Source organism: Callorhinus ursinus, unplaced genomic scaffold (genome assembly GCF_003265705.2).
Source record: "Callorhinus ursinus isolate GAN/ISIS: 27379988/994484 unplaced genomic scaffold, GSC_fseal_2.0 scaffold83, whole genome shotgun sequence".
NCBI lineage: Eukaryota > Metazoa > Chordata > Mammalia > Carnivora > Otariidae > Callorhinus > Callorhinus ursinus.
This window is the reverse complement of record NW_027397145.1, coordinates 2,138,400-2,165,398: the sequence shown is the minus strand read 5'-3', so window position 1 is coordinate 2,165,398 and position 26,999 is coordinate 2,138,400. Positions and strand designations below refer to the sequence as shown.

Sequence of the window (26,999 nt, the reverse complement as noted above, 5' to 3'; positions counted from 1 at the left end):
ATTAGTTGACAGAGGTGCCACAATAATTCAGTGGGGAAAAGATCTTTCAACAAATGGTACTGGAATAATTGTGTATTCTTACTCAAACCTAATTTTTACTCACGCCATATATTAAAAGTTAACTCTTAAGTAAATCATAGGCCTAAACATAAAAGCTAAAACTCTAAAAACCTCTAAAAGGAAAAAAGAGAAGATCTTTGTGTCCTTGGGTTGGATAAGTATTTTTTAGATAGGACACAAAAAGCAAAAGAAAAAATACTATCAAATCTGAAAGTTTTTGCTCTTCAAAAACAGTCTCAAATAAAAAGGCAAGCCTCCCATATTTGTTAAAGGACTTGAATCCACTGTAAAGACCTCTTGTAACTCAATAAGAAGACAACCCAATTTTTAAGTGAGCAAAAGATTTGAACAGATACTTTATCAAAGAAGATCAATGGAAAATTAAAACCATAATGAAAAATCCCTAATATCCACTTGGAAGGCTAGAATTTTAGAAACTGGCTGTACCAAGTGTTGCCAAGGATGTGGAGGAACTAGAACTCTTAAAATTGCTGATAGGAATGCAAATTGGTACCATCACTTTGACCCAGCATCCCACTTCTAGATATTTATGAGAGAAATGAAAGCGTGTCCACACGAAAGATTGTCCTTGGATGTTTATAGCAACTTTATTCATAATAGCCCAAAATTGGAAACAATCCAACTGTTCACCAGCTGGTGAATGAGGGGTTTTTGTTGTGTTTTTTTTTTTTTAAGTATATCCATACCATGGAATAGTACTCAGCCATAAAAAGGAATGAATTACTGATACATGAACAATATGTATAAATCTCAAATCATGCTATCTGAAAGAAACCCAACACAAATGACTATATACTGTATGCTTCCAGTTATATGAAATTCTAGAAGAAGCAAAACGTTAGTATTAGAAAGTTGATCAGTGGTGGCCAGAGGTTAAGAAAAGGCTTTTGACCACAAGCAAAGGACTTGAGGGAACGTCAAGAAGGGAGATGGAAATGTTCTATATCATGATGGTGGTAGTGTTTATACAATTGTATACATTTGTCAAAATTCATTGAAGTGCACACTTTAAATTGTTAAATTTTTTGTATGTATATACAATAAATAACAATAAAACAATGAACCAGATTTTTTAAAAGTTAGATGTTATCTTCTCTGGCCCATGAGAAAATTGGCTTTTAGGATCTGAAACTCTGACTCACTAAGAAGGATACATTTTGTGACCCTCATAAAGTAAATGAAGTCATTTCATTTCTGTTTCAGAGACAGAAGAGATGGGTGATGAAGAGGTTTTCTCCTGGTTGAAGTGTGCAAAGGGACAGTCTCATGAACCAGAGAATCTCATGCCCACACAGATCATCCCTGGCACAGGTTAAGGGAGTTCTTTTTTAAGTTTGGTGAAAGAGGGGGCTCCTGGCTGGCTCAGTCGGAGGAATGGTGGCTCTTGATTTCGGGGTTGTGAGTTTAAGCCCTACATTGGGTGTAGAGATTACTTAGATAAACATTTTTTAAAATATTAAAAATAAAAAATTTTGGTGGGGAAAAAAGTGTTTTTCATTTAATTGAGTTATAATTCACACACCATAAAATCTGATGAAATCGTTTATCTTGGCCTGATTTTTGTTACGCCTCCCCAGGTTTTTCTTACAGTTTGAATTGTTAGATATCAGTTAGATTTTATGCAGCCAGTGCACACATTTTGCCTCATCTTTCTGGTTAGAGAAGTTGGTTGCTTTTCTACGTAACATTTTACATTCCTGTGGTTGGCAGGATCAGAATAGAGAAAGTCCCACATGTTTCCAGAAAGACTTTTGATTTTAGGTTTGTAAAAATCCAGCTGAAGCTAATCAGACCTCTTGAATCCATGAAGAAGGCAGCTTAACAGTAGCAATGAATGGTCCTGTTTATGTCACAGTCCCAGCTTAGTTCAGTGGTTCCTCCAAAAAGTCTGTTTCCAGCTTCCACACTTCCAATAACACATACACATTCAAGATGGTCAGTCTTCTATCTATATTCTCCTCTGCTGTGGCAGGAGCACTCTTTGGATCCTTATACCCCAGTGCTTCCAAGCAAAAGGGTTCCCTCAGTGCACTGATAGGATGCCTGCTCCCTACTGATCTAAGCACTGATTATAAATGTTCACATTAAGTTTACATTACATACAAAAAAACATACTGTTTTTTTCCCCACGTTTTCTTTTCTTTTTTGTTAGGTATAACTTAAAGCATATAGATCTCAAGTATACAATTCAAAATGTTTACATGCTCTCGAACATTGAGGAATCTACCCCTAGAGTTTCTCCTGCAGGTCACCTTGTTAATGTTTACTAGAAGAGGGAGTGTAGCTTAGTGGTTAAGAGTGCACAGAACTTCAAGGCTAGGTATACCTCAGTTAAACTATTAGTATTCCCATTTACCAACTATGTGTGCTTGAGCAAATGACGTAAACTTCTCTGAGTATCAGTTTCATCATCAAAAACTGAGAGTATGGGGCGCCTGGCTGGCTCAGTCGGTGCAGTGTGCGACTCTTGGTCTTGGGGTTGTGAGTTTGAGCCCTATATTAGGTGTAGTGATTACTTAAAAAATACAATCTTCAGGGGTGCCTGGCTGATTCAGTCAGTAAAACATGTGACTCTTAATCTCAGGGTCTTGAGGTCTGGATGTGGAGCCTACTTAAAAAATAAATTTAGGAGCGCCCAGGTGGCTCAGTCGGTTAAGTGTCTACCTTTGGCTCAGGTCATGATCCCAGGGTCCTGGGATCAAGCCTCTGCTCAGCAGGGAGCCTGCTTCTCCCACTCCCCCTGCTTGTGCGTTCTCCCTCTCTGTCAAATAAATAAAGTGATTTAAAAAAATTTTTTTAATTAAAAAATAATAATAAAATATTTTTCAAAAAAATTTGAGGGTAAAAGCTACTATCTCATTGAAATGTGGTAAGGGTTGAGGAAGATAATGTAAATGAGATCCTTAGCACAATGCCTGGCACATGAAACATTCTGAGGCTTTTGTTGTTGCTGTCTTTCTTCCAGCTCTTTACAATATTGGAGACATGGTACATGCTGCCCGGGGCAAGTGGGGAATAAAAGCAAACTGCCCTTGTATTAGTCGGCAGAACAAATCTGTATTGAGACCTGCTGTCACCAATGGGATGTCACAGGTAAAGTGGTATGTGTGGGTATAAGTGAGAGAAATTTTGCTTCTTAGTACCAGGAAATGCCCCATTTTCACCTGTGTTGTCCTAGGTTACTGTAGGATACCTGAGGAATTAGGGGATGGAGAAGTGTTTCTAGAGGGAGCCCCAAAAAAGTTACTCAAGGGACTTGAATTCCCTCTGCCTGGTATGAGTTTCTCTTCATTCATCTTTAAAACCAGTTCAGGCTGGGTTGATAAATAGCACAAAGAAATTCTCTGCATCTTGTCAAGATTTATACTTCAGCGTCCTTGTATAGCTGAGAAGTATGGGAAATGTTACTAGGAAGGCAGGCCTATCTGTGTGCATGGTCCCTGTCCTTGTCATGTTAGGTACTGAGGACAGAAATACGAAGATTGGCCTGCTGAGCTGGGATCATTCTACCCTGAAAAAAATGCCAGGCCTCCAGAGAGGCAGTGGTTTGCTCATTGCTCTGTCAGAGGTGGAGGTCATTCTGGTTCGATGGTAACTGTTTTGAACAAGAGGCTGTTTTAAAAACACACATGCACACGCACACGCACATACCCCTACCTGCTTATATTTGGAGGGCTTTCCAAGAACACAACTAACACATGGTCAGTAGGAGGCACGGGAATTAAGGCTGATGAATCTCAAGGTATATTTTCAGTAGACTCGACATATTAGAGCAAATCATCTGGAAAATTCAATAATAGAACAATAGACATTTATGGAGAATTTATGTGTGCCAAACACTATACTGAGCTCTTGGCATATACTATCTCATTTAATCCTCAGAACAGCTTTATGAGGTCACATTCTAATCACCTGTTTGCCATTGCAGAAATTAAGCCTCAGGCATGCTACATAAATATAGTTTAATAACATTTTAAAATACATTGTATTATTTATTGTTACGTTCATTATTCTTTCCACAGAACCAAGCATAGTTTCTGTCACATTGTAGGACTCCTTAAATATATGGTGAATGAATGAATGAATGAAATAGCAGTTTATGGGACAACTTCATGTTGTTTTCCTAGACTTTTTCAGTGTCAGCAGCCCTTACTATGTGTTTTTTTTTCCTATGCAAGGATAGCACTCTAACTGTGTTGGCCTTCTGTGCTTTAGCTTCCTAGCATAAACCCTAGTGCCTCTTCTGGAAGTGAAAGCACCTTCTCAGGCGGAGGAGGACCTGCAGCAGTAACATCAGAGACCGACCATGTTCCGAGAGCCGACAGCACTGACGTCAGATCTGATGAGGCTCTGAAAGCAGAGAGTTCAGCTTCAAATAGCAATAGTGAGCTAAAAGCCATCAGGCCGCCTTGCCCTGACACCGCTCCCCCCTCTTCGGCCCTGCACTGGTTGGCAGACTTGGCGACTCAGAAGGCTAAAGAGGAAACAAAAGGTGAGGTAAACACAAGCCTCTGCCCTGTCTGTGGGTGGAACACTCGAGTTATTCTGAGATTCTTCACACTCACACATTACCATCCACATTTATGAAACATGCTGCTTGCTTTCTCTTGCTAATCACATGAAATGAGGAAATCTCTTTTCATTTTCTTTCTAGAAGTGGAGCTTTTTTTAAAAGGCACATGCCTGGGCTCTACCCCAGACCTCTTTAATCAGAATCAGTAGATTTTTAATAAGCTTCCAAGTGGTTCTATTATGCAGCCAGGGTTGATTTTTAAGTAGACACTTAACCGACTGAGAGTAGTAGGCACAGAGAATCACCTGGGGGATTGTTACAAATGCAGATTCCTGTGCCCCACCAGAACTATTAAATAACAGTCTCTTAGAGTACGAACAAGATTCTCCATTTCTAGTGATCACTCTAGGTGATTCCAGTACAAGTGTTCTGGAGACCCCATTGCAGGAACACTGTCTTAGCAAATGAGGGAGATGAAAGATGGATGGGAACAAGAGGGAGTTTGAAATCCAGATCAGGGAAAGGAAGGAAGAAGTAGGAGAGCTTCTTCTTGGCCATGATCCTACTATAGTCCTACCTGGTCAGGCTTGACCCAGACAAACCGTATGTAGCTTGGGGGGCAGGGAGGGGAAAGTCTCTCCTTCTTCCCACTTGGCTAATATTTAGGAGTCACTTGCCTGCTGGATGTTCCTTATCATGCCTAATGCTATTCCCGGTTATGTCCTTACAGAAGCAGGGTCCCTGAGGTCGGTGCTCAGTAAAGAGTCTCATTCACCCTTTGGGCTGGACTCGTTCAACTCCACTGCAAAGGTCTCTCCGTTGACTCCAAAGCTTTTTAACAGTCTGTTACTGGGTCCCACTGCCTCCAACAACAAAACCGAAGGCTCTAGCCTTCGAGACCTCCTTCACTCCGGGCCCGGAAAGCTTCCTCAGACCCCCTTGGACACAGGCATACCCTTCCCCCCGGTCTTCTCTACATCCTCAGCAGTAAGTGTCCTTTCTACAACTCTAGCCTTTTCCAGTGAAGAGCCATCAGAGATCTGGTAACTGGGTTAGAGTGTATATGGGTGACTTGTATTCTCTATGTTGTCTGTCCAGCTGACAAGATCTTTCTTTACATTGAGTTTGGGGAATGTTTGGGATCCTTTTAAATCGTGAACTTTTTGTGCTGTGTTAAGAAGTCAGTAGAAATTGAGACATTGTAATTTTCAGTCAGCAGAAATCACTATTTTCTTGACAATAATGGGCATTAATTTTTTTTTTAACCCAGGCGGTACATCCATGCCCCCTTCTCTTGGATATCTAATAGACACCTCAAACCTAACACATGTAAGACCACATTCCTGCCTCATCTTCTGCCCATAAGCCTGCTTCTCCTTTAGTTTCCTCTCTTGGTCGTGGACATCTGCATTTTTCCCATTGCTTGGCCAGAAATCTTGGAGTCGTCTCTCACATGTCATGTCTAATCTGCCAGCACATCCTCAGTTTGATCTTTAAAATGGATTCAGAGTCCACCCATTTCTCATCAGCTCCACCACTTCCCATCTGGTCTGAGCCAACATCCTCCCTTTTCCTGCGTGTTTGTAGTAAACTCCTTAGAGGTCCCTTTATTTCTTCCCTTCTCCACTCTGTATGTTGTCAGCACAGCAGCTAGTGAGTCTTTTACAATATAAGTGATCTCATTGCTGTGATTTAGGGCAGCTCTGCCTAAAGCCCTTCGGGGGCTTCCTATTTCTCTCATAGTGTAAACAGAGTCCTTTCAGTGGACCGGAAGGCTCCAGCCCTATCCGTGCATCTTCCCCGCTCTTCCCTGGCTTCAGCTACCACTCTCCTTGTGCGTGCTGCTCTGGCCACCCCCACCTTCTTGTTCTCTGAACGGGACCAGGCAGCCTCCCTCTTCAGAGCCTTTGCACTCGTCCTTTTCTTCCACCTGGAACGAACTTTCTCATGTAACCACAGGCTTGCTTCATCATCGGTTTCGTCTCCTCCCTCCTGAAATGTCGCATCCTGTAAGCCTTCTTCTTAAATCACCCTTTTTACAGTCCATCACATTCTCATTCTCCTCCATAACTCTCTTCCTGGCACGTCATATTTTTTCCCTAGCATTCATTACCATGTTTGCTATTTTTTCTGTTATACCTCTCCTTAAAGGACTTTCTTACTTTTATTCATTTGTGAATCACTAGTGCCACAGTTTGATACATAGTAGGTGTTTGTTAAGCATTTACTGAATGAAGGAATTCACAAGATACAAAATTTAAATGATAGAGTGAGAAGTCTCCTTCCCATCGCCCTCTCCCAGCTACCTGTTTGCCTTTCTGGAGGTCAGTCATCGTTTCAGGGGCTTACAGTGTGTGTGTGTATATACACACACACACATAGAGTTTCTTCCGCCTCCTTTTACACACGTGTTCCACACCTTGCTTTTCTGCTTTCAGTTTGTATTATCTTCGAGATCATTTCAAGCGAGTACATGAACATGCTTGTCAAATTCTTTTTTATGATTAACGGCTGAAATTCGATGAGCTGTGGGTGGTTGAGCCCTGTACAATGTGGATTATTTGTTTCTCTTTTGCATTCGTGACTTAAAAAATTACTTTTGGCTCTGTTTTATTTGTACATGCTCTGTCAGTTCTCCTTTTCCTTTTTTAGTTTTCCCAGGAAGTTACGTGATTACACGTACTTTGTACAAATAATGATTAGTGATATTTCAGGCATAGGAATAGTCATGTTTACAAAAGCACTCTCAGTTCCGACATTACAGATGTCATTTTGATTTCTGAGCCTGAGCCTTCCCATCACCTGAAACATGTGAGAGATTCTCACTTGTGTGAGAAGCAGGGGAAGAATTGGGATTAGGAGACTTCTTTCAGAACACACATTTCCAGTTGGATACTTTGGTTTACCCCTTTATTGGGGTATACTCCCTGGTTGAAAAGGCACTGCCTTGATAAGTGTCTTTATTACTTAATTGAGGTATTGTATCCCTTGGGCATGGTGGTGAGGAAAAGAAAATTTATAACCTTCAGTGATCGTTTCTACTCAGTACTACACAGTATTCTGTGATCCCTGTGGTCTCCATGCAAATCCGATGCCAAAGATATTTCTTAGGTCTCCAGTCTCCTGAGGCAGAGGGGATCTTTCCGTACCTTTCTTTTATAAACGTGAAGCACAATATGAAGGTTAGGAAGATTTAAGATCTTGACTTAACAGACCCCGCCCTTCAGTTACAAAAGCAGTTTCAGTAACTTTTAATGAAACTTAATGAGGTAAATCAGAACTCCTTCTTGTGAAGACAGCTGGGAGGCAGTTTTGGGAATGCCCTTCTCATGGTGCCTCAGTCAGACTTACCTGATGGAATTGTGTGTGGCAGGGAGTGAAGAACAAGGCCAGCCTACCCAACTTCCTTGACCACATCATTGCCTCAGTGGTAGAAAATAAGAAAACCTCAGATGCTGCAAAGCGGGCCTGTAACTTGACTGATACCCAAAAGGAAGTGAAGGAGATGGTGATGGGGTTAAATGTGCTGGACCCCCATACCTCTCACTCCTGGCTCTGTGATGGCAGACTTCTGTGTCTTCATGACCCCAGCAACAAAAACAATTGGAAGATCTTCCGGGAGTGTTGGAAGCAAGGCCAGGTAAGTAAGAATAAGCAGTTACCTGGGCTGGCTGGCTGCTTATCCACCACAGCTGCCAGGAGAGTTTCATTTCTGTCTGGGAGACTTTTTGCCAGGGAGATTAAGACATAGTAAGTTCATTTTAGACAGCCTTCCTACTTCAGTTTTTCTTGGGTTTAAAAAAAATCAGAAGATTCCTAAACATATATCGTGGTTCCTTCTATTTCTATATAATTCTTATATTTCTATATAGCGTGTAGCTCTGTGTTCTTTAAAGGGCAGTTGAAATGTCTGTGAAGTGGTGATCTGCCATTAATGACACCTTTAGAGGAAAATCCTTAAGTGTGACATGGGGGTAAGGCGAAGGTGGGTGGAAGTGAATGGTACTTTTCTAGGTAAATATTTCAAGGCCACACAAGTTTGAATGATAGTGTGATAACACTTGCTAATTTTTATGCTTTAGCAGGTGCTTGAGAAAGGGGGAGGTTATGGAATTGTCTGGATAGTTTTTCATTCTAGATGCGAGGAAGTATTCTCAAAGGTGCATTTGTCAGCTTTTTGTTCTCTCACCCCAAAATAGTGGTAGATGCCAGAGCAACAGAAGTGATTTCTGTGGCATGCCTCCCAGGGTGAGAATCAAGAATAATGATGGAGTAGAAGTAGTTTCCATTTCCTGCAACTGCCATGTTCAAATCTTTAGATTCTGAAACTGGGAAAGAACAGTAAATCATCATGAAGAAGAGGAGGTTGTCCCCAGGAAACCTCCTTTCTGTCCCTTAGCCCTGAGCTAAAAGTATTTCTAAATGGTTCTGATCAGGATATTTTTGTTTCCACAGCCAGTGCTGGTTTCAGGGGTACATAAAAAGCTCAAGTCTGAACTCTGGAAGCCAGAAGCCTTTAGCCAGGAATTTGGAGACCAGGATGTGGACTTGGTGAACTGCAGGAACTGTGCTATAATTTCCGATGTGAAAGTTCGGGATTTCTGGGATGGCTTCGAGATCATATGCAGTAAGTATCTTTGATACTGGCAGACTGAGCATCTATACACCCAGCACTGCCCCTGGGCTGAAATTAAATCTTCTTGGCACATGGAGGGTAGGGATTGGAACACATGTTCTGTCTTGGTGCCAACCAGGTAGCTCTCATGGCAATAACATGACTCCCAGAATACACATGCTCCCATGGGTTGTGTGGAGCACTTTCACTGAGGAATGGGGCTGGAATTCCTGTGAGATGGAAAAATATAGCATGTGCTAAAGCAGTGGGTGAGGAAAACAAAGCACACTTAGTCTGTTATGACAGGTTACAAGTCTGAAAATAAGAAGTTAGTCTCCTAAACTTTTGGTCACTGAAAAATCAGGCAGGAGCCAAACTAGCAGATTATGGGAGTGCTTTCTATCTTCCAGAGCGATTAAGATCAGAAGATGGGCAGCCAATGGTGCTTAAACTCAAGGACTGGCCTCCTGGGGAAGATTTTCGGGACATGATGCCAACAAGGTTAGTGAACTACAGTGGGTCATCTTGAGACACTTCTGCCTTGCTGGAGCATCTCACAGTAATTATAGAAAAGGGGACTTTGCCTCTTTGCTTTTTTCCCCTGTAACAAGCTAAGTCATCTTTCCTGATCTTTTATAGGTTTGAAGATCTGATGGAGAACCTTCCCTTGCCAGAATATACCAAACGAGATGGCAGGCTCAATCTGGCTTCTAGGCTACCCAGCTACTTTGTAAGGCCCGATCTGGGCCCCAAGATGTATAATGCCTACGGTATGAGGGAGAAGCCCAAATTGCCCTTTTTGGATGCTACCATTCCCCATTTCACCTATAGAGGGAGATATTTAGTCAGGGTCATTTGTAGAGATAATGGAGGGCAAAGTGACAGTTGCTAGAGAAGTTAACAGTGTCCAGGATGGTTTGGAGTTTTGTTTGTTTTGTTTTGTTTTGTTTTGTTTTAGAGGGGGAGGGGCACACGGAGAGGGAGAGAGGATTTTAAGCAAGTTCCATGCCCAGCATGGAGTCCTTTGCAGGGCTTGATTTCATGACCCTGAGATCATGACCTGAGCTGAAATCAAGAGTCAGTTGCTTAACTGACTAAGCCAACCAGGCGCCCCTTTGTTTTGTGTGTGTGTGTGTGTGTGTTAATTAGTTTGTTTGTTTATTTTTAAGATTGATTTTAGAGAGAGTATGAGCAGGGGGAGGTGTAGAGGGAGAGGGAAGGAGAGAGAATCTCAGGCAGACTCCGTGCTGAGCACGGAACCCAACCCGGGCTGGATCTCACAACCCTGAGATTATGACCTGAGCTGAAACCAAGAGTTGGACACTTAACTGACTGTACCACCTAGGTGCCTCTGTTTGTTTATTTGTTTTAAGATTTTATTTATTTGAGAGAGACAGAGACAGAGCATGATTGGCGGGGGAAGGAGGCAGAGGGAGAGGGAGAAGCAAACTCCCCGCTGAGCAGGGAACCCGACGTGGCACTCAGTCCCAAGACCCTGGGATCATGACCTGAGCCGAAGGCAGGCGCTTAACCATCTGAGCCTCCACCCAGGCACCCCTTTATTTATTTATTTTTAAGATTTTATTTATCTGGGAGAGAGAAAGACAGAGAGAGCAAGAGAGAGCACAAGTGGGGAAGAGAGGGAGAAACAGGCTCCCCACCGAGCAAGGAGCCCAGTGTGGGGCTCAATCCCAGGACCCTGGGATCATGACCTGAGCCAAAGGCAGACACTTAACCGACTGAGACATCTAGGCACCCCTTTTTCTTTTCTCTTCTTTTCTTTCTTTCTTTTTTTTTTTAGATTTTATTTATTGTTTGTTTTTTTAAAGATTTTTTTTACTTTTAGGTAATCTTTACACCCAACATGGGACTAACCTTAAAACCCTGAGATCAAGAGTCACATGCACTACCAGCTGAGCCAGCCAGGCACCCCAAGATGGTTTTGAATGTGCTTGCTTTTGTCATATTGATTTGTGTCACATCTATAACTTGTGTATCTCCAATAATTTGAAAGCTTCCTCTCAAATATTCTGTGCAAGAGGACATGATTCTTAGTTTTTGTTTTTTTTTTAAGATTTGATTTATTTATTTATTTGACAGAGAGACACACAGCGAGAGAGGGAACACAAGCAGGGGGAGTGGGAGAGGGAGAAGCAGGCTTCCCGCCGACCAGGGAGCCCAATGCGAGGCTTGATCCCAGGACCCTGGGATCATGACCTGAGCCGAAGGCAGACACTTAACGACTGAGCCACCCAGGAGCCCCTGATTCTTAGTTTTTAAGAGAGTTGATAAAATAACAGTGAAGAAGTCTGAGTACCATGCTACCCATCGTGCTCTTTGTGGAGTCATAGTAAGGCCATAAATCACTATGAAAGCCAAGCTTCTGCTGAATGTCAGCGATGCCCATATCCATTTTGCTTTTAAAGGAGAGATTGTTGCGGGGGGGGGGTGTGTGAATCAGTTCAATGGCCAAATCTAATGATAGTGTCAGCCAAGCTAGAAATCAATCTTAAAACACTAGAAAGGAGATGAGGAGAGTGATTTCTTAATAAACAGACTTCACTCTTTCACTGTTACCCATTTAAGAACATCTTCAAGTGTGTTTGCACTTACAGGGTCTTTGTGGACTTTTCATAGTATTGCCCTTTCACCCTGCATATCCTCCTTTTCCCTCAGGCTTGATAACTGCGGAAGATAGAAGAGTTGGCACAACGAACCTTCATTTAGATGTGTCTGATGCAGTTAATGTGATGGTGTATGTTGGGATCCCCATCGGGGAGGGTGCCCATGATGAAGGTATGATTTCTAGAAGCCACTACTTCAGGATGGTGAGGCTTGGCCTCGGTGTCTTCCTCCTCACTTATGGCCAGTGGCTTTTTCTTAACTCTTTCCCAGACATGATGCATAGTAGGCACCCAGTGGATGTTGCTAGATGAAAGGAGGTTCTAGGAGAGAGGAGTGGTACTTCTGTATCTTTGACTAGAGTCATTCTTCTTATGGGAATGCTCCCTTTTCCACTGAGTGTATAGCATTAGAAAGAGGAATGAAGAAGGAAGGGCCAACTGGCTCACTTGGTCCATCAGCCAGACCACCTGTCAGGTGACAGATGATGAGGCCATCTCATTGGCACAGAATTGAAGCATCAAAGTGATATTTTGCTGCATTTGCACTCCCTGCCATCTCTGTAAAATTAATATGTGTTAATTATGGAATTTCTATTTTAGAAAACAGAAAATTTTAAAGAAAAATAAGTAACTCAAAGTCTCACGGTTTAGGGATTATCAGTATCATTATTATGGTATATTTGCTGCCACAATTTTGCTTTTAATCCTACATACCTGCAGATCCTTCCATTATGTTGTCCTTTAAGGGATTATAATAGACAAGCATTAGAAGCCTACCCTCTTAACTTGCCAGAGAAGCTTTACGTTTCATGGCCTTAAATCCATAGAACCCTAGAGTTTGAAGAGGTCTTGAGAAAGTGTATGGATTCTGTCTACTTAGAGCAGGAAACGACCTGCCATTTGAACATAAGATGTGGCTACACAGTCTGAGCAGGAAATATGTTTTAAAAGAAAACACTACCTCCAAAAAATGCTGAGTTTCTATTAAGTAAGGAAGATTTAGGATTGTTCTTCCTGTGTATAGGAAGCTTAGACAAATATGAGTTTTGATTCTTTGATTCTGCTTTATATTACTCCAGAGAGATGGAGAATAGTAGAGACTAAACTTGTTTGAATTGGACATTTCGCTTTACTCAGAGGTACTGAAATGGCTGGTTACATTGAAAAGTAATTGTGCTCTTTTCAGAAGTACTCAAGACAATTGATGAGGGGGATGCTGATGAGGTGACAAAGCAGAGGATTCACGACGGAAAGGAGAAGCCTGGTGCTTTGTGGCACATCTATGCAGCCAAGGATGCAGAAAAGATCCGGGAATTGCTCCGAAAGGTATGCCCCTGGGTAGGCTCCCAGCTCCCAGATTAAGCGTCTGGGGTTGCTGCTGACACAGCCTGCTTAGGGTTTCTCCAGTGGAGTCTCTTGGCTTTAAAGACCTGTACTTTTGGGGGCACTTGGGTGGCTTAGTCGTTAGGCATCTGCCTTTGGCTCAGGTCATGGTCCCAGGGTCCTGGGAGCGAGCCCCACATCAGGCTCCCTGCTCCGCGGGAAGCCTGCTTCTCCCTCTCCCACTCCCCCTGCTTGTGTTCCCTCTCTTGCTGTGTCTATCTCTGTAAAATAAATAAGTAAAATCTTTAAATAAAAATGAAGACCTGTACTTTTTGTCAAAATGGCCTTGAATCAGTCAGGCCCTGAAGGCCTGAATCCACACCTGGAGGATGTTGAATAGAACAAGCAGAAGATTTGGCCCACTAGGGACATTGTTTCAGCAAGCTGGATTTATGCTGTTATTTATGTATTGATTTTTCCATCTTTGGGTTTGGCTTCAGGTTGGAGAAGAGCAAGGCCAAGAGAATCCCCCTGATCATGACCCAATTCATGACCAAAGTTGGTACCTGGACCAGACCCTCCGTAAGCGACTCTATGAAGAGTATGGTGTGCAAGGCTGGGCCATCGTTCAGTTCCTGGGAGATGCTGTCTTCATACCTGCTGGAGCCCCACACCAGGTGGGTTCCACTTGGTTCCATGGGCTTCCCTATTTCTGATTTTCTTACTACTCGGGCAAGAGTTATAAGGGGCTGGACTGGACTGGCTGGGTGTTTTGGGGGTTTTGTTTTTGTTTTTTTTTAATTATGTTCAGTCAGCCACCATATAGTACATTAGTTTTTGATGTAGTGTTCAACGATTCATTAGTTGCATATAACACCCAGTGTTCATCACAACATGTGCCCTCCTTAATACCCATCACCCGGCTACCATATCCCCCCCACCCCCTCCCCTCAGAAGGACTGGCTGTTCTTAAACTGCAAGTTATTTTTTGCTTTTTAGTTTTCTTCTGTGTAATTTTAAATGTACATTAAAAAGAATTTTTTTTTTAAAGATTTTATTTATCTATTTGACAGAGAGTGATACAGCGAGAGAGGGAACACAAACAGGGGGAGTGGGAGAGGGAGAAACAGGCTTCCCACTGAGCAGGGAGCCCGACATGGGGCTCAATCCCAGGACCCTGGGATCATGACCCGAGCCAAAGGCAGACGCTTAATGACTGAGCCACCCAGGCGCCCCTGTACATTTAAAAATTTTTAAATAAGGGAGACCATTTTTTAATAAGTGAAAGTCGCAGCTCCCCTACCTGGGCCATACTCCTATTCAGTCCCCTCATCCTGCCTTCTCCAGAGGTAGCCTACTGTTAACAGTTTGGTATGTATTTCTCCAGATCTTTTTCTGTGTAGTTACTAACATTTTCGTATATAAATTTATCCTTGTAATTTTTCTGCATTTGTTTTTATGAAAATGGAATATTAGAAGTATTTCTCTAGTTTTAGGATTTTTTTTTTTTTTTTTTTAACTATATCATAGATGTGCCTGGGTGGCTCAGTCAGTTAAGCATCTGCCTTCAGTTCAGGTCATGATCCAGAATCCTGGGATTAAGTCCCGCATCAGGCTCCCTGCTGAGCAGGGAGCCTGCTTCTCCTTCTCCCTGCTGCTCCTCCCCTGCTCGTGCTCTCTCTGTCTCTCTCTCTCTGTCAAATAAATAAACAAAATCTTTAAAAAAAAAAAAACTATATCATAGACATTTTCCAGGTGTTGCTGACTTTCTAATGGCTCTTCTCCCTCTGTACTTTTCCCCTCCCAGGTGCACAATCTATACAGTTGCATAAAAGTAGCAGAAGACTTTGTATCTCCAGAACACGTAAAGCACTGTTTCCGCCTGACGCAGGAATTCAGGCATCTCTCTAACACTCATACAAACCATGAGGATAAACTGCAGGTAAATAACTCCTTCACCCCTGCTCTGTCTCCCCATCTCCTACTTGGCTACATACAAAGAACACACATTCTGCATCGGTCCTCGTCACACTCGCTTTTAGAGAACACTCACCTTTTAACGTAATCATTTCCGCCATCACCTTTTATTTCTCTGCCCCTGGGAGATACAGTATTTAGTGCTGATAACTGACCAGACTGATTTTTCCCAGTCAGGTGGCGAAAGCTCTGTGGCAGTGTGTTTCCAAGCATGTTTCCAAGAAGGGCACTTCCCCAGAGCTGCTTCTCACAATACATTTCTGTGCAGAATCAGTTCCTTAAAGTCCTGAGAGGACTGCAGTCCATGTCCCTAAGAATTATTGGGTGCTGCAGTAGCATTTAAAAAAAGAAAAGAAGAATCAGGAAGCAAGATTCCCCAGGCAGAACTTCAGCAATCCAAATACACAGTCTCTCCGCCTCCTGCCAGTAGATTCAGTCACCTTCAACCCTGATCTGATCTTTTTGGCTGTTCCTTTTTTAACATGTAGAACATTTCAACCATAAAGGTTCTTAGACAAAGTCCAATCATGGGGATAAACAGGTAACATTGATACTGTAGATAAAATGCAACTCTGCAGGCCTACCGCCATTTCAGACCTCACCGCCATTAGGTCTCTCTACTTGGGACATGTCACCTCCAACACTCTCAGTCCTCTGTCACTGCTTTATTTTTTTCTGTAGTATTTTTCACTAACATATTATGTATTTTATCTGTTTGTTTCTGTCCCTACTAGAATGTAAGCTATTTAAGCTCCACGAAGGCAGGGATTTTATTATTTTATTCCCTGCTTTTCCCTGGCACAATATCTGATACATTGTAGGTACTCAGTAAATATTTGTTGAATGAGTACAAAAATTTGATAAGGAATAGCAAAAGGGGGCTTGTGTGCCCATCACTCAGTGTAAGAATTAAAGCATCCTATACATACAGATAAACAGCATTAACACACAGGACACACAGAACAACTACATTATTGAAGCTTCCGTGTACCCTTCCCCATTCTGTCTCCTTACTTTCCCTCCCCAGAAATTATCACTATCTGGGTTTAAAATTCTTTTTAGCCTGTTATTTTAGTGACTCTAAGTGTTCCTTCCTGCTTGATGTATAATATGTGTTCCTCTTAGACAATAAGAAAATACGTACAAGCACAAAGGGAAAAAATTTCCAATAATCTGACCTGCCCACTGTTGTTTTAGTGCATCCCTGTTAGCTCCAGGAGCTTAGACAAGGTTCTTAACTACCGGACCTTGGTTTCCTCAGTTTCTCATGTGTAAAAATGATGATAATAATAGAATTGACCTCCTAAGATTGTGGAAAGGATGAAATGAAAGTCCACGTAAAAAGCCTAGCGGTAGTGCCCAGCACTTACTAAGCATAGAGATGAAAGTGTGATTATATAGCCTTTCAAATGGGTTCATCATTCTTTTTTGATTATATACCTTATATCCTCTGTGATTTGTAAATCATCTTTGGGATTGATTTGGGAAGTATGCAGTCCTGGCTGAGAGGTTTCCTCATTAACCACTAGGCTTTATAGGCTGTGTAAAACATACATTTTTGTGGGGCTCCTGGGTGGCTCAGTTGGTTAAGCGTCTGCCTTCAGCTCAGGTCATGATCCTGGGGTCCTGGGATCGAGCCCCTCATCGGGCTCCTTGCTCACTGGGGAGTCTGCTTCTCCCTCTGTTCTTCCCCCTGCGTGTTCTTGCTCGGGCACATGTGCGCACTCTCTCTCTCTGTCTCTGTCAAATAAATAATATCTTAAAAAAAAACACATTTTTGTTTGAGAATATAATATGGGGCTGTCATGAACTGACTGCTGATTGCTCTCCCCAGGTGAAGAACATCATTTATCATGCAGTGAAAGATGCTGTTGGCACCCTCAAGGCTCATGAATCCAAACTGGCAAGGTCTTAGGCGTGGAGAAACTCCAGACTCCCCTGTGAAGCAGGTTTTTCACTCACAACACATACAGGGAACGGCGGGCTTCTCTGTTGGAGCAGAGGCCCTTCACTTGGAGCCAGTGTGGTCAGTATTACAGACTCCAGCCACTCTTTTCTACGCTGCCTCAACACTGAAGGTTGACACAGGAAAGTTGCACTGTTCACACACACAGTTTCAGACTCCAAGCCGAGGGTTCCACATCCCCATCCTGTGGTCTTTTGGAATTCTGAATTGCCGGAACGTTGCTGGGCTTTCCTGCACATTCTCGTGACTTGAGATCCATGGAAACCGGGAATGTGGGCACACCTTTCTTTTCTTTTTTCTCTCGTGCCTAGTGAAGTGGGAATGTGTTTGGAGGTAGGGGGAATCCCATAACTGGTACAAGTAGGGGGTAATTGCTTAAACATGCCTGGTGGAAGCCTGACAGTGTCTCTGCACGTGACCTCTGACACAGCCCATCCCAGGAGACGGGGTGAAGCCATTCCCCACAATCTCTCCCGTGAACACTGGAGTCTTACAGGACCCAGGGAGAACCCACTGCTTTTCCCAGGAGGCTCCAGGATTAGGAAATGTGTGTATTTAGTGAAAAATAGGTTTGTAGTGAAATAGTTACTATTTCATGAAAGTAGATATTTTTAGAATTTTTGAAATACCACAGTTGTTTTCCTGGATTATGAGGAAAGGCACATTACATTTAGTCTTCCTTTCGATAAAAATCTTTGAAGAAATATGATTTTTAGAAATCAACTGCCCATTATAGCACAAAATCAGCCAAAGCAGAATTTAAAAGGATTGGCTTTTTAGGATTCTTTTAGTTTTCTTCCCCTCCCATCTCAGTCCTTTGTTGAGGGAACAGCCAACTGAGAAGGAACTTTGTCCTGTCTGACCTGTGGTGTGTCCTATGAATATACACACCAGTGACGCAGGAACCATTTTCACCTATTACCAGCGTTCCCTTGGGACTCCTCTTACACTTCCAAATGCAAAGGAAAGTTTGATTTCCTACATGAGGCTTTTTGGTTTTTTGGGTTTTTTGTCCAAAAATATTTTCTGCAAAACTTTCCAACTCCGTGGAGTTTTATTAAGAATTTATTTGAAAGTGATGGAACTCATTGGCCCGTAGATACGTTGGAAAATGTATCTGTCTTCTTTCCAGCTGTACGGTAGTGCCCTGCAGGCTTGTTTATATGTTCACAGTTACTTTTTTTTTTTTAATAAAAGTCATTTACTGTAGAATACTTTTAATTTCACTTTCTGTATTTTAATTTTGTTGAAGGGCTGATTGGGATTTCCATGTTCTTATTAAAAATCTAACAAATCTGTTTGGAGTGGACTAAATTCTTCCTGTGCCAGCCGTTCTGAAAAGCGAAAGCAGGTTGAGTGCGGGGTGAAGGTGGAGGATGGTTCATTTTCAGATCTTCATTACATTGCTGCTTCCAATTACCCTTTGCTTCCTGAATTGGTGCCTTTTTGAGAGAGGAAAGTGCCAGGTCATTGTGGTTTGTGGGCTTGGGGGGGTGAAGGGAAAAGGTCACTTGAGTTAGAAGGTGGGAGAAAATATGGGTTTTCCATAGTTTATGATGTGTGCATGGAATGGGAAAGGTGAGGTCTTGACCTTCCTGGGGCAGTCAGGAATGAGGGGGGTGGCAGATGGCATGAGCAAGGTTTTGGGCCATCGGTGATGGGGTTCCTCAAAGCAGAAGGCCTGGCTGCCCACATAGGAAACATTGTGGCCCTGGATCCACCTCAGAGTTGGTGGGGAAAGACCCAAATGGGATTTTTTTTTTTAATCAAGCAGTAATTAAAGTGGCTTGAGCATTGAGGACAGACTACATTCCCATTAGAAAAGGCCTTTTGAAGAGGAAGTTGTAAAGAATAGCAAGAGAGGTCATCAGAGGCTGCTTCTCCAGACCCTGTTGGAAAACATCTTCCAAAGTGTTTGAGCCTGGAAATACAATTATCAGGGTGGAAATAGACCATTGTGTGGTTCAAGGATACTGAGTTTGAATAGGACCATAACTGAAATACAGAGTCGGAGCGTGTCCTTTCAGCCTGGGTGGGCACGGGTCGAGGCTGTGATCACCAGAAGACTTACACCTCCACTTAAAGAATGCAGAAGCTTTGAAATGGGACAGGAAAGGAAAGCAATGGGGAGAAAAGGGGGTTGCAGAGGTTGGAGCTTTGTTGCTTTGGTGAAAATCAGGAGGCGGGCTAGCCTACATTCTGGATATAAATGTCTTCAGAATTAGGGCATACGCTGCTGCCAGTGTTTGCTGATGGGGGTGGAACTGGAGCCCCTGGACCCATCTCCAGCCTAGACGTCAGGCCTCCAACCCTTCTGTTTAAAGAGGGTCTGCCCCTGGGGTATTCCCCTTGAGAGCATGGGCTCATTCTCCTGCAAAGCTGAGCGAATGACAACCTTAAAAAAAAAGCATATCAGAGGGGGGAATGGGTTCTCCTTCAACTGGGATGATTGGTGATGGCCAAGAAAGGGGTAAGGTGGACAGGTGCCGCTATACTTGACTTCAGGAGCTGTTGGGTGGGTGTCTTTACAGGGCCTGGAATGGGGGAGGACAGTTTGCTGGCCAGCAGTTGGGAGAAGTGGCCTGATTAAAGTAGACTTTATGGGTTGCATCTTAGCATGACTTAGTGGTTTTGTGACCTTGGCAAATTATTGAACTGCCCTAAGGGCCCCATTTCCTTATCTTCAAAATGAGGATAATTATAACCTCTGCCTTATGGAATGGTAGTGAGGATTCAGTGAAATAATGCGGGTAAAGCACTTAACCTCAGGGCCTGGCAGTACGTACTCAGTAAGTCCTAGCTAGTATTCCTCAGCCTGGTGTGGACAAGGCGGGAGGAGGGCTAGGATGTCAGGATGGAACCTGAAGGCCTGTGAGGACCTCAAACCAGGGCTTGGAATCCAAGAAAGAGGAACAAGCGATTAGAGGAGGGCAGGGCGCTGAGGGTCAAAGGCGCATGCCCGGTGATAGCAGGTGCAGGGGGGCGCGCCGCCGCCGCCGCGGCCGCCGCCGCCGGGGCCTCCCCTTTAAGAGCCGCCGCCGCCGCCCACGGCCCGCCGCTGCGGCAGGAACCTCCCCTTTAACCGCGGCTGCTCGGCGCTCCGCGGCCCCCGCGGCGGCTGCTGCTGCTGCGGCTGCTGCTGCTTCTGCAGCTCCTGCTGCCGCCGCGGTCGCTCGACCTCCGGCACCTGCATCCTCGGCCGCGGGCCGGGTCCTCCCCGCCCCGCGCCCCGCCCGGCCCCGCCATGGTGTCCTGGATCATCTCTCGCCTGGTGGTGTGAGTGCGGCGGTGGCGGGGCGCGGCCGGCTGGGAGGGGGATGGGGAATAGATGGGGGGTGAGGGGTGCTGAAGCCCTGGATGGACCGCTCCGGGGCCTCGTACAACAGAGTCAACTAAAGGCACATCGTCCCTATTTGGGGTCCCCGGAGACAAGACATGGGGTGTAGGACCCAGGACCGGAGGGGGGAATATTAGAAGAGCCATAGCACGGCCGGCTTCTCACACCTTTTATTTTTGATTTTCCTGTTCCTTCGCCTTCTTTCGCCCTCCTTCACCCTAGGGCTGGGCAGCATGGCCTGATTTATGAGGGGAGATGGCATGTCCCCTCCCCCACCCAGCAGATCCCCGGTGGAGGGGCAACTCAGACCTGGGCCCTCATCTCCCTTCGAGGATAGGGCTAATGGAAGAGTGGAGAGCGAGGCAGGGCCTCGTCATTCCATAGCTTAGGGCCATAGCTAGCAGCCTTGGCTGCCTTCCTCTTCCACTCTCAGGACACCGGAGTTGAGGGCACATTCTCTGGAGGCCCCCTCCCCCGGGGTGGACATCTGGGTACTGGGAAGCAGAGATGCTTGGAAGACAAAGTGTGGGAGGTAACTGGGAGAGGACGTGTGTGTTCAGCCTGGATTTGTGAAAAGCCACAGAGGGGACACCGTTAGGTGGCCTTCATTCCAGGCTGCCAGCCGCATTGTGGAGCTATGCCCCCCCACCCCGGCCCCAGGAGGGAAGCCTGCTCCCACACCCCACACTTTGTCCTTGAGGATTCCACCCTCCCACCCCCTCTCCACAGGTCAGTTGGGAAGTATCCTGCCTCTGTGAGGCAGGTCCCTGTGAGCACAGGCAATACCCACACACTGTCAAGGAGCTGGGCCCGGCAGCGGCTCTGCATGGGCCTCAGCCCACCCCTGCCCCGGCTGGGACCCTGCCCCTCAGCCATCACTGTGGGGGGACTGACACACCAGGATTCCCTCCCTCTTGCCTTCTTCCCTTCAGTGCTGTTACGTGCTTGTGTTCTGGCTCCCTCTAGACCCACGAGGGTCTCCCTTCTTCCTCCCCCATCCCATCCAGGAAATCCTGGGGCCTCATACCTCCCGGTGGCCTTCAGGGTGGCTGTTCTCTCTTACCTGGATGAGTTCCCTGGGGGCATCATTCCTCTTATTCACTCACCTGTGTCCTGTATGTGGTCTCTAATGGGATCACTACCAGGTTGGACTCCAGCCAGGGCCTCAAGCCCAGCGCCCTCCCCCCGCCACTGAGCTTGGTCCCAAGGCTGCTTACATGAGATAATAAACCTTTTTGCCCTTCTAGGGCCTCCTGCCCCTGTGCCCTCTGGTCCCCAGGTCCCCAGGGCCACAGCGGTGCCTCTGACTGCCACAGAGTGCCCTGTTAGACGGTGTCACATTCCCTTACAGGCCTGGCCCTACCCAGCCCGGCTCTGAGACAGGGAAGTAGAGGTTAGGGGCAGATGGGTATGAATGAGCACTGTATCCATAGAAGGAAGACACCTGTGGCGGTGACCAGACCCCTCCCGCTCCCCATGATATGTTTATGCATAACCAACGATCATGGCTAAAGAGACCACATTGGACCCTCTGGCCTCTGGGTCTTTCTTCACCTAAGGGCCTGGAGAAAACCGGAACGATAAAGGGGAAAAGGCATCACCCTTACCATCTGGGGGCCTCCGTGCTTGTGTATTCCGAGGCTGAACTACTTTGACCATAACCACTGATCTGAGTTCATCAGTCCAGCTGATGTGGCACTCTGGAGTTCTGTCCTTCCCTTACCTACCCAGGGACTGACTGATGCAGAGCTGGGAGGGAGAGGCCACTGCTCTTGGCCGAGGGGACCAGTAACCCTGCCTGCCTCCCTAGGCTCATCTTTGGCACCTTGTACCCAGCCTATTCTTCCTACAAGGCCGTGAAGACAAAAAACGTGAAGGAATATGTGAGTTTGTGACACTTCATCTCCCACCCAACCCACATGGCAGAGATAGGGGAGGACCGTGGGTCACGTTACAGACAGGAGTGACTTTGTACCGATGCCTCAGCACTAATGAGACCCTGCTTCCAGAAGGTTCCTTTGTGTTCCTTTCCCCCAGCCCCGGTGGGATCCACAGACAAAGTTGAGATCCTGAGTGTCCCTCACCATAGCTGGCAAGTGGACACAGGCTCCTGGGTGTTCCCCTGAGGCCCCAGCTAACACTTGCCCTCTGTGCCTTCAGGTGAAATGGATGATGTACTGGATCGTCTTTGCTTTCTTCACTACAGCTGAGACACTCACGGATATCGTGCTTTCCTGGTGAGGTCCAGCATCCTTACCCTGCACCCCAGGGCCCGGGGTTTAGACTCTCTACCCCACCAGCCAAACCAAAGATTGAGAGCTGGTGTGGAGTCTCCCCACAGTTCCATGGGGTCCTGAATGTCCACCCTTCTCCACACAGGCCTGACTTGATCAGTAGAACGAGAGACATAGCCCCCACCTTTCTTTCTGGTGGCAGCCAAAGCACCACCATAGAATTCAGGCAGCCTGCTTCTGCCAGACTTGCTGTGTGACCTTGGGCAGGTTACAGCTTTGTAGGTCTCAGTTTCCCTGTTGGTAGAATAGGATTCAATCTTACAAACTTTCGAGGCTGGTATTTCGAAGCACTACTAGACTATGTTACGAGCACTTGGAGGACAGAGAATGTCTTAATTGCTATATGTATATTTACAGCAGGAGCTCAAAACATGTTTATCGGGTGAGCACACGCCTCTTGGAAGAGAGGAGTAACACAACATAGAACATCGTAGGACGAAGAGAGGACAGTTTTATGGAGAAGTAGAGGACAAAAGATGATTGCCTTTGTAGATTGTAAGGGCCAGTGGCCTTTGAGAAAAACAGTTGTAGTAGAAGTTGAGTGGGGTCAGATTAGGAAAGAATAATGGGTTAGAAATTGAGGACAGCGAGCATAGATGCTTCTCGACACAAACAAAGGAAAACGCTTTGTGAGGAAGTAGGAGATGTGAAGGAGTCTGTGGCCTGAGGAGAAGGAGCGGGGGAATGGAGAGCAATGCTTAAAAGCAAGAGGCATGTCATGACAGCAAGGGATGGGAGTCTTCCTCATGGGGGGAGGGCACGAAGAGAAGGGGGTGAGGACCCAGGAGTGGACCCAGGACAGAGGAGTAGGAATCTTCTGTCAGAGTAAGAGGCCTGGAACTCCAAGAATGAAGTGTGCAGAGAGCCACTGCCGAGGGGGATTCCTGCTGGGGGCACTTCTCACCCGTCCCACTTGCAGTCTCAGCCGAGCCTCCCATTCGCCTGCAGATGAGAAATGCCCGGTCGCCCGAGCCCCGTGGGGACCCCAGTGCACTAAGGGGTGGGGGCCAGCTAGGGCCTTGCAGGGGGTCAGCTCACCCCCTGACTCCCCATCCCAGGCTCTGCCACTCACCTCTGTCCCACCAACAGGTTCCCCTTCTACTTTGAGCTCAAGATCGCCTTTGTGATATGGCTTCTGTCCCCTTACACCAAGGGCTCCAGCGTGCTCTACCGCAAGTTCGTGCACCCGACACTGTCCAACAAGGAGAAGGTTTGCCCCCACTCTCGGCTGACTTCCTTCCCTGCCCCAGGCCGAGGCAGCCCAGCGCCTGCAGCCGTGTGCATTCCTGGCTCTCCCTGTGGGTGCCCAGAACCTGAAGAGATCTGGCAGGGCCCTGGCCTCCTGGAGCAGGCCGTGCCTTTGCCCAGGTGTGAACAAGGGCAGGGCAGGGCCTGGCCAGTGGGGCCTACCCCTCACCTCCTGCTCCTTCCCCTCCAACCCCTCAGGAGATCGACGAGTACATCACACAGGCCCGAGACAAGAGCTATGAGACCATGATGAGGGTGGGCAAGAGGGGCCTGAACCTGGCCGCCAATGCCGCGGTCACAGCCGCTGCCAAGGTGAGATGGGGGGCAGACCCGGGCTCCCAGGACCCCACCTTGCTCGTTTCATGCCCCTGGCCAAGCCCCTTTGCGTCTACCCTGTCCTTGGGGCTGTGATGGTTTGGGGCTTGTGCAACTCAGGGGTGCGGGCCTGGCTCTACCAGCCCCCGGCTATGTGATTCCCTCTCCGGGCCAGTGTCCTCATCTGTGGAAACGGCAGGTGCGGCCCCAGCCTGTCAGTGCTGCTGTGGGATGGGGTGAGGACAATGTGGGGAAAGCTGCGCGTGCTCCCTGGTGACCTCTATCTCCACCCCGCCCCTTCCTCCGGTTCTCCCGGTGCGTGGTGGTGACCCTAGGGCCAGGGGGTGCTCTCAGAGAAGCTGCGGAGCTTCAGCATGCAGGACCTGACCCTGATCCGGGACGAGGATGCACTGCCCCTGCAGGGGCCTGACAGCCGGCTCCGCCCCAGCCCCGGCAGCCTCCTGGACACCATTGAGGACTTAGGTACAGGCAGGGCCCTGGGCTGGGCACAGGGAGGTCAGGGGGTACGTACCATGAGGACATGGAGGCCAGGTGGGAGAGCCACCAGACCTCTGTTCTCCTTTGCTCCCCCAAAGCAGGAGATGATCCTGCCCTGAGTTTAAGGTCTAGCATGAACCAGGCAGATCCCCGGACAGAAACCTCTGAAGACGATATGGGAGACAAGGCCCCTAAGCGGGTCAAACCGGTCAAAAAAGTGCCCAAAACTGAGGTGAGAGCCCAGGCCAGAGCTTGGGGACAGGGGGAGGGGATGTGAGCCTCGGCTGAGCCCTCTGACTTCCTCCCTCCTTCCTACAGCCGCTGGCTTCCAAGACACTGAAGACCCGGCCCAAGAAGAAGACCTCTGGCGGGGGTGACTTGGCTTGAGGTCCTGACCCCGCCCCCTCCAGGCTGCAGAGCCCCTGGTCCACACTGTGCCAGTAGCCCAAGTGTCTCAGGCCCCAGGACCCCTCCAATGGCTGCCTGCCCAGTGACCACTCCTCTGGAAGGTCTTGGAAAAGAGGAAGGAGGCCCTGCTGTGGGGGTGGAGGGTAGAGGCTGGAGGAGTTGCTGAGGACTGAGCCACCCAAGGAGGTGGGGGCTCCTTAGAGCCCAATTTGCTATTCTCCCTGCTCCAGTCCTGCCCCCACCCACCCAGTGCCTTGCTGAAGACCATGGCCATCCTCACATGCCCCCACTGCTCTTGTCTGGGGTGCGGTGTGGGGGCAGTCACAGTCCAGAATGACCAGAGATGGGCCCGAAGGCACCTGGGAGACCAGGAGGGAGTGGGGAAGGCTTCACAGAACCTGGCCAAGGGCTCCAGGCCACACCTGTGAATGGAGGGCAGGGCCTTAATGTGCGTTTAAAGGACCAGGATGGCCAGGCCAGAGCTGCAGCTGGGGGCATTGGGTAGGGCTGTGTGCTACATGCCCCGCTAAAAAGAAGTGGGGCTCTAGGGGTGTGTGTGTGTGCGCGCGCGCGCGTGTGCGTGTGTATTTCTGGGTCTAGGGTGGGGGGGATTTGGGGTAAAGGACTTTCCTGCCAGCAGCGACCACCCCCCCACCGCAAGCCCCGGCTGGCCCTTCCCTGCTTTCAGCCCTCCTTCCTACTCTCAGACCCTCAGAGGACGCCAGCCCGCCCTGAGAGGATGGGATTCTGAGGACCTCTTACCTCCTCCTCTGCCCTTGATACCCTTCAGCCTCCTCCCATTCCTGCGCTGCCCCTGTGCTGGGCTCCTCCACCCCCCAGGGCCCACTGCAGAGGCCCCTGCTGAGCCAGCTCCTTTCCTCCTCACCTGGGGGCTCATCTTCCTTTCCCCCAGAGCCTTCTTCCTGTGCCAAGCAAACTGGGCCCCATGTGAGCAGGCTCTTATGAGCCCAGGCTTTGCCCCACACTCTACCCCAGCTTCTGCCATGGCTTCAGTCAGGGCCAGGAGGAGTGTGTGAAGAAGAAAAGAAATTTCGGAGCCCAAGGGCTCCCAATTCTGTGGAAAGAGGGTGCCCGTTGGACCTTTGGCACCAGATGAGCCAATAAACCAAATTCTGGCGCCTCATGTGTTTCAGCCTCTGTGCTTTGTTCTTGGCCCCCCAGGCCACATGTGAGAAGGACCTCAAGTGAAAAGCAGGGCCCAGCTGTGGGAGGGAGAGGGGAAGAGGTCGGACTGCGCGCCCCAGGAGTTCTGATCTCCAAGAATCGAGATGGGCTTCAGCTGGTTCAGTCTGGGAAAATGGTTTGGAGGTTCAAGATACAGCAGGGGGGGCGGGGGGGGCGCCCGGGTGGCTCCGTCGGTGAAGCGTCGGTGAAGCGGCCAACTCTTGGTTTGGGCTCAGGCCCTAATCTCAGGACCCTGGGAGCAAGCCATGCTCAGCGGGGAGTCGGCTTCAGGATTCTCTCTCTGTCTCCTCTGCCGCTCCTACTCCCTCTGCTTGCACGCGTGCTCTCCCTCTCTCAAATAAATAAATAAATCTTAAAAAAAAAAAAAAAAAAGATACAGCCAGGAGAGGAGGAGAGACCAGGACTTAAGGGCTAGGGGCCCCAACCTCAAGGTGGTCTTGTCCCTCAGAACCCTGCCCAGAGACCTCTTCCCCCAGTGGACCTTCTGATACCTGATAGAAAGTGCCCGTGTAAGCTCTAACGACAAAGACCCCCACGAGGTTCCCAGGGAAGAGAAGGTAGGATTTGGGGGCGGCTGGGCGGGGCACGGAGACT

The 26,999-nt window shown here is 47.2% G+C and overlaps 2 protein-coding genes across 7 annotated transcripts in view; both read left to right on the top strand.

The window, feature by feature from the left end:
- KDM3B (lysine demethylase 3B) overlaps positions 1-18,395 on the top strand; it is a 65,817-nt gene extending 47,422 nt beyond the window's left edge. For both annotated transcript variants that reach the window (XM_025852147.2, XM_025852146.2), the window contains 13 exons: positions 1,285-1,392; positions 3,047-3,174; positions 4,297-4,573; positions 5,325-5,581; positions 7,968-8,234; positions 9,050-9,221; positions 9,620-9,710; positions 9,849-9,979; positions 11,886-12,005; positions 13,020-13,159; positions 13,657-13,833; positions 14,964-15,098; positions 16,968-18,395. In XM_025852147.2, coding sequence (XP_025707932.1) covers positions 1,285-1,392; positions 3,047-3,174; positions 4,297-4,573; positions 5,325-5,581; positions 7,968-8,234; positions 9,050-9,221; positions 9,620-9,710; positions 9,849-9,979; positions 11,886-12,005; positions 13,020-13,159; positions 13,657-13,833; positions 14,964-15,098; positions 16,968-17,048 — 2,084 coding nt within the window. In that variant the 3' untranslated portion in view covers positions 17,049-18,395. The remainder of the gene's footprint in view (positions 1-1,284; positions 1,393-3,046; positions 3,175-4,296; positions 4,574-5,324; positions 5,582-7,967; positions 8,235-9,049; positions 9,222-9,619; positions 9,711-9,848; positions 9,980-11,885; positions 12,006-13,019; positions 13,160-13,656; positions 13,834-14,963; positions 15,099-16,967) is intronic.
- A 1,786-nt stretch (positions 18,396-20,181) lies between these two features.
- REEP2 (receptor accessory protein 2) lies at positions 20,182-26,343 on the top strand. 5 transcript variants are annotated; one of them, XM_025852232.2, is made up of 8 exons: positions 20,182-20,375; positions 22,247-22,319; positions 22,597-22,673; positions 23,820-23,940; positions 24,177-24,290; positions 24,635-24,776; positions 24,890-25,023; positions 25,110-26,343. In XM_025852232.2, exons 1-8 carry the CDS (start codon positions 20,344-20,346, stop codon positions 25,176-25,178), a joined length of 762 nt encoding a protein of 253 aa, XP_025708017.1. In that variant the 5' UTR covers positions 20,182-20,343; the 3' UTR covers positions 25,179-26,343. The 5 variants fall into 5 exon arrangements, with proteins under 5 accessions (XP_025708017.1, XP_025708018.1, XP_025708014.1 ...); XM_025852233.2 differs by having other exon boundaries at positions 20,184-20,375; positions 24,893-25,023; XM_025852229.2 differs by having other exon boundaries at positions 20,184-20,375; positions 24,629-24,776.
- Positions 26,344-26,999: the final 656 nt, after the last annotated feature.

Coding starts and splice junctions, on each gene's coding strand:
- REEP2 (XM_025852229.2), top strand. CDS start 20,344: ATGGTGTCCTGGATCATCTCTCGCCTGGTGGT. Junction 22,320..22,596: donor CAAAAAACGTGAAGGAATAT/GTGAGTTTGTGA, acceptor CTGTGCCTTCAG/GTGAAATGGATGATGTACTG. Junction 23,941..24,176: donor CACTGTCCAACAAGGAGAAG/GTTTGCCCCCAC, acceptor CCAACCCCTCAG/GAGATCGACGAGTACATCAC.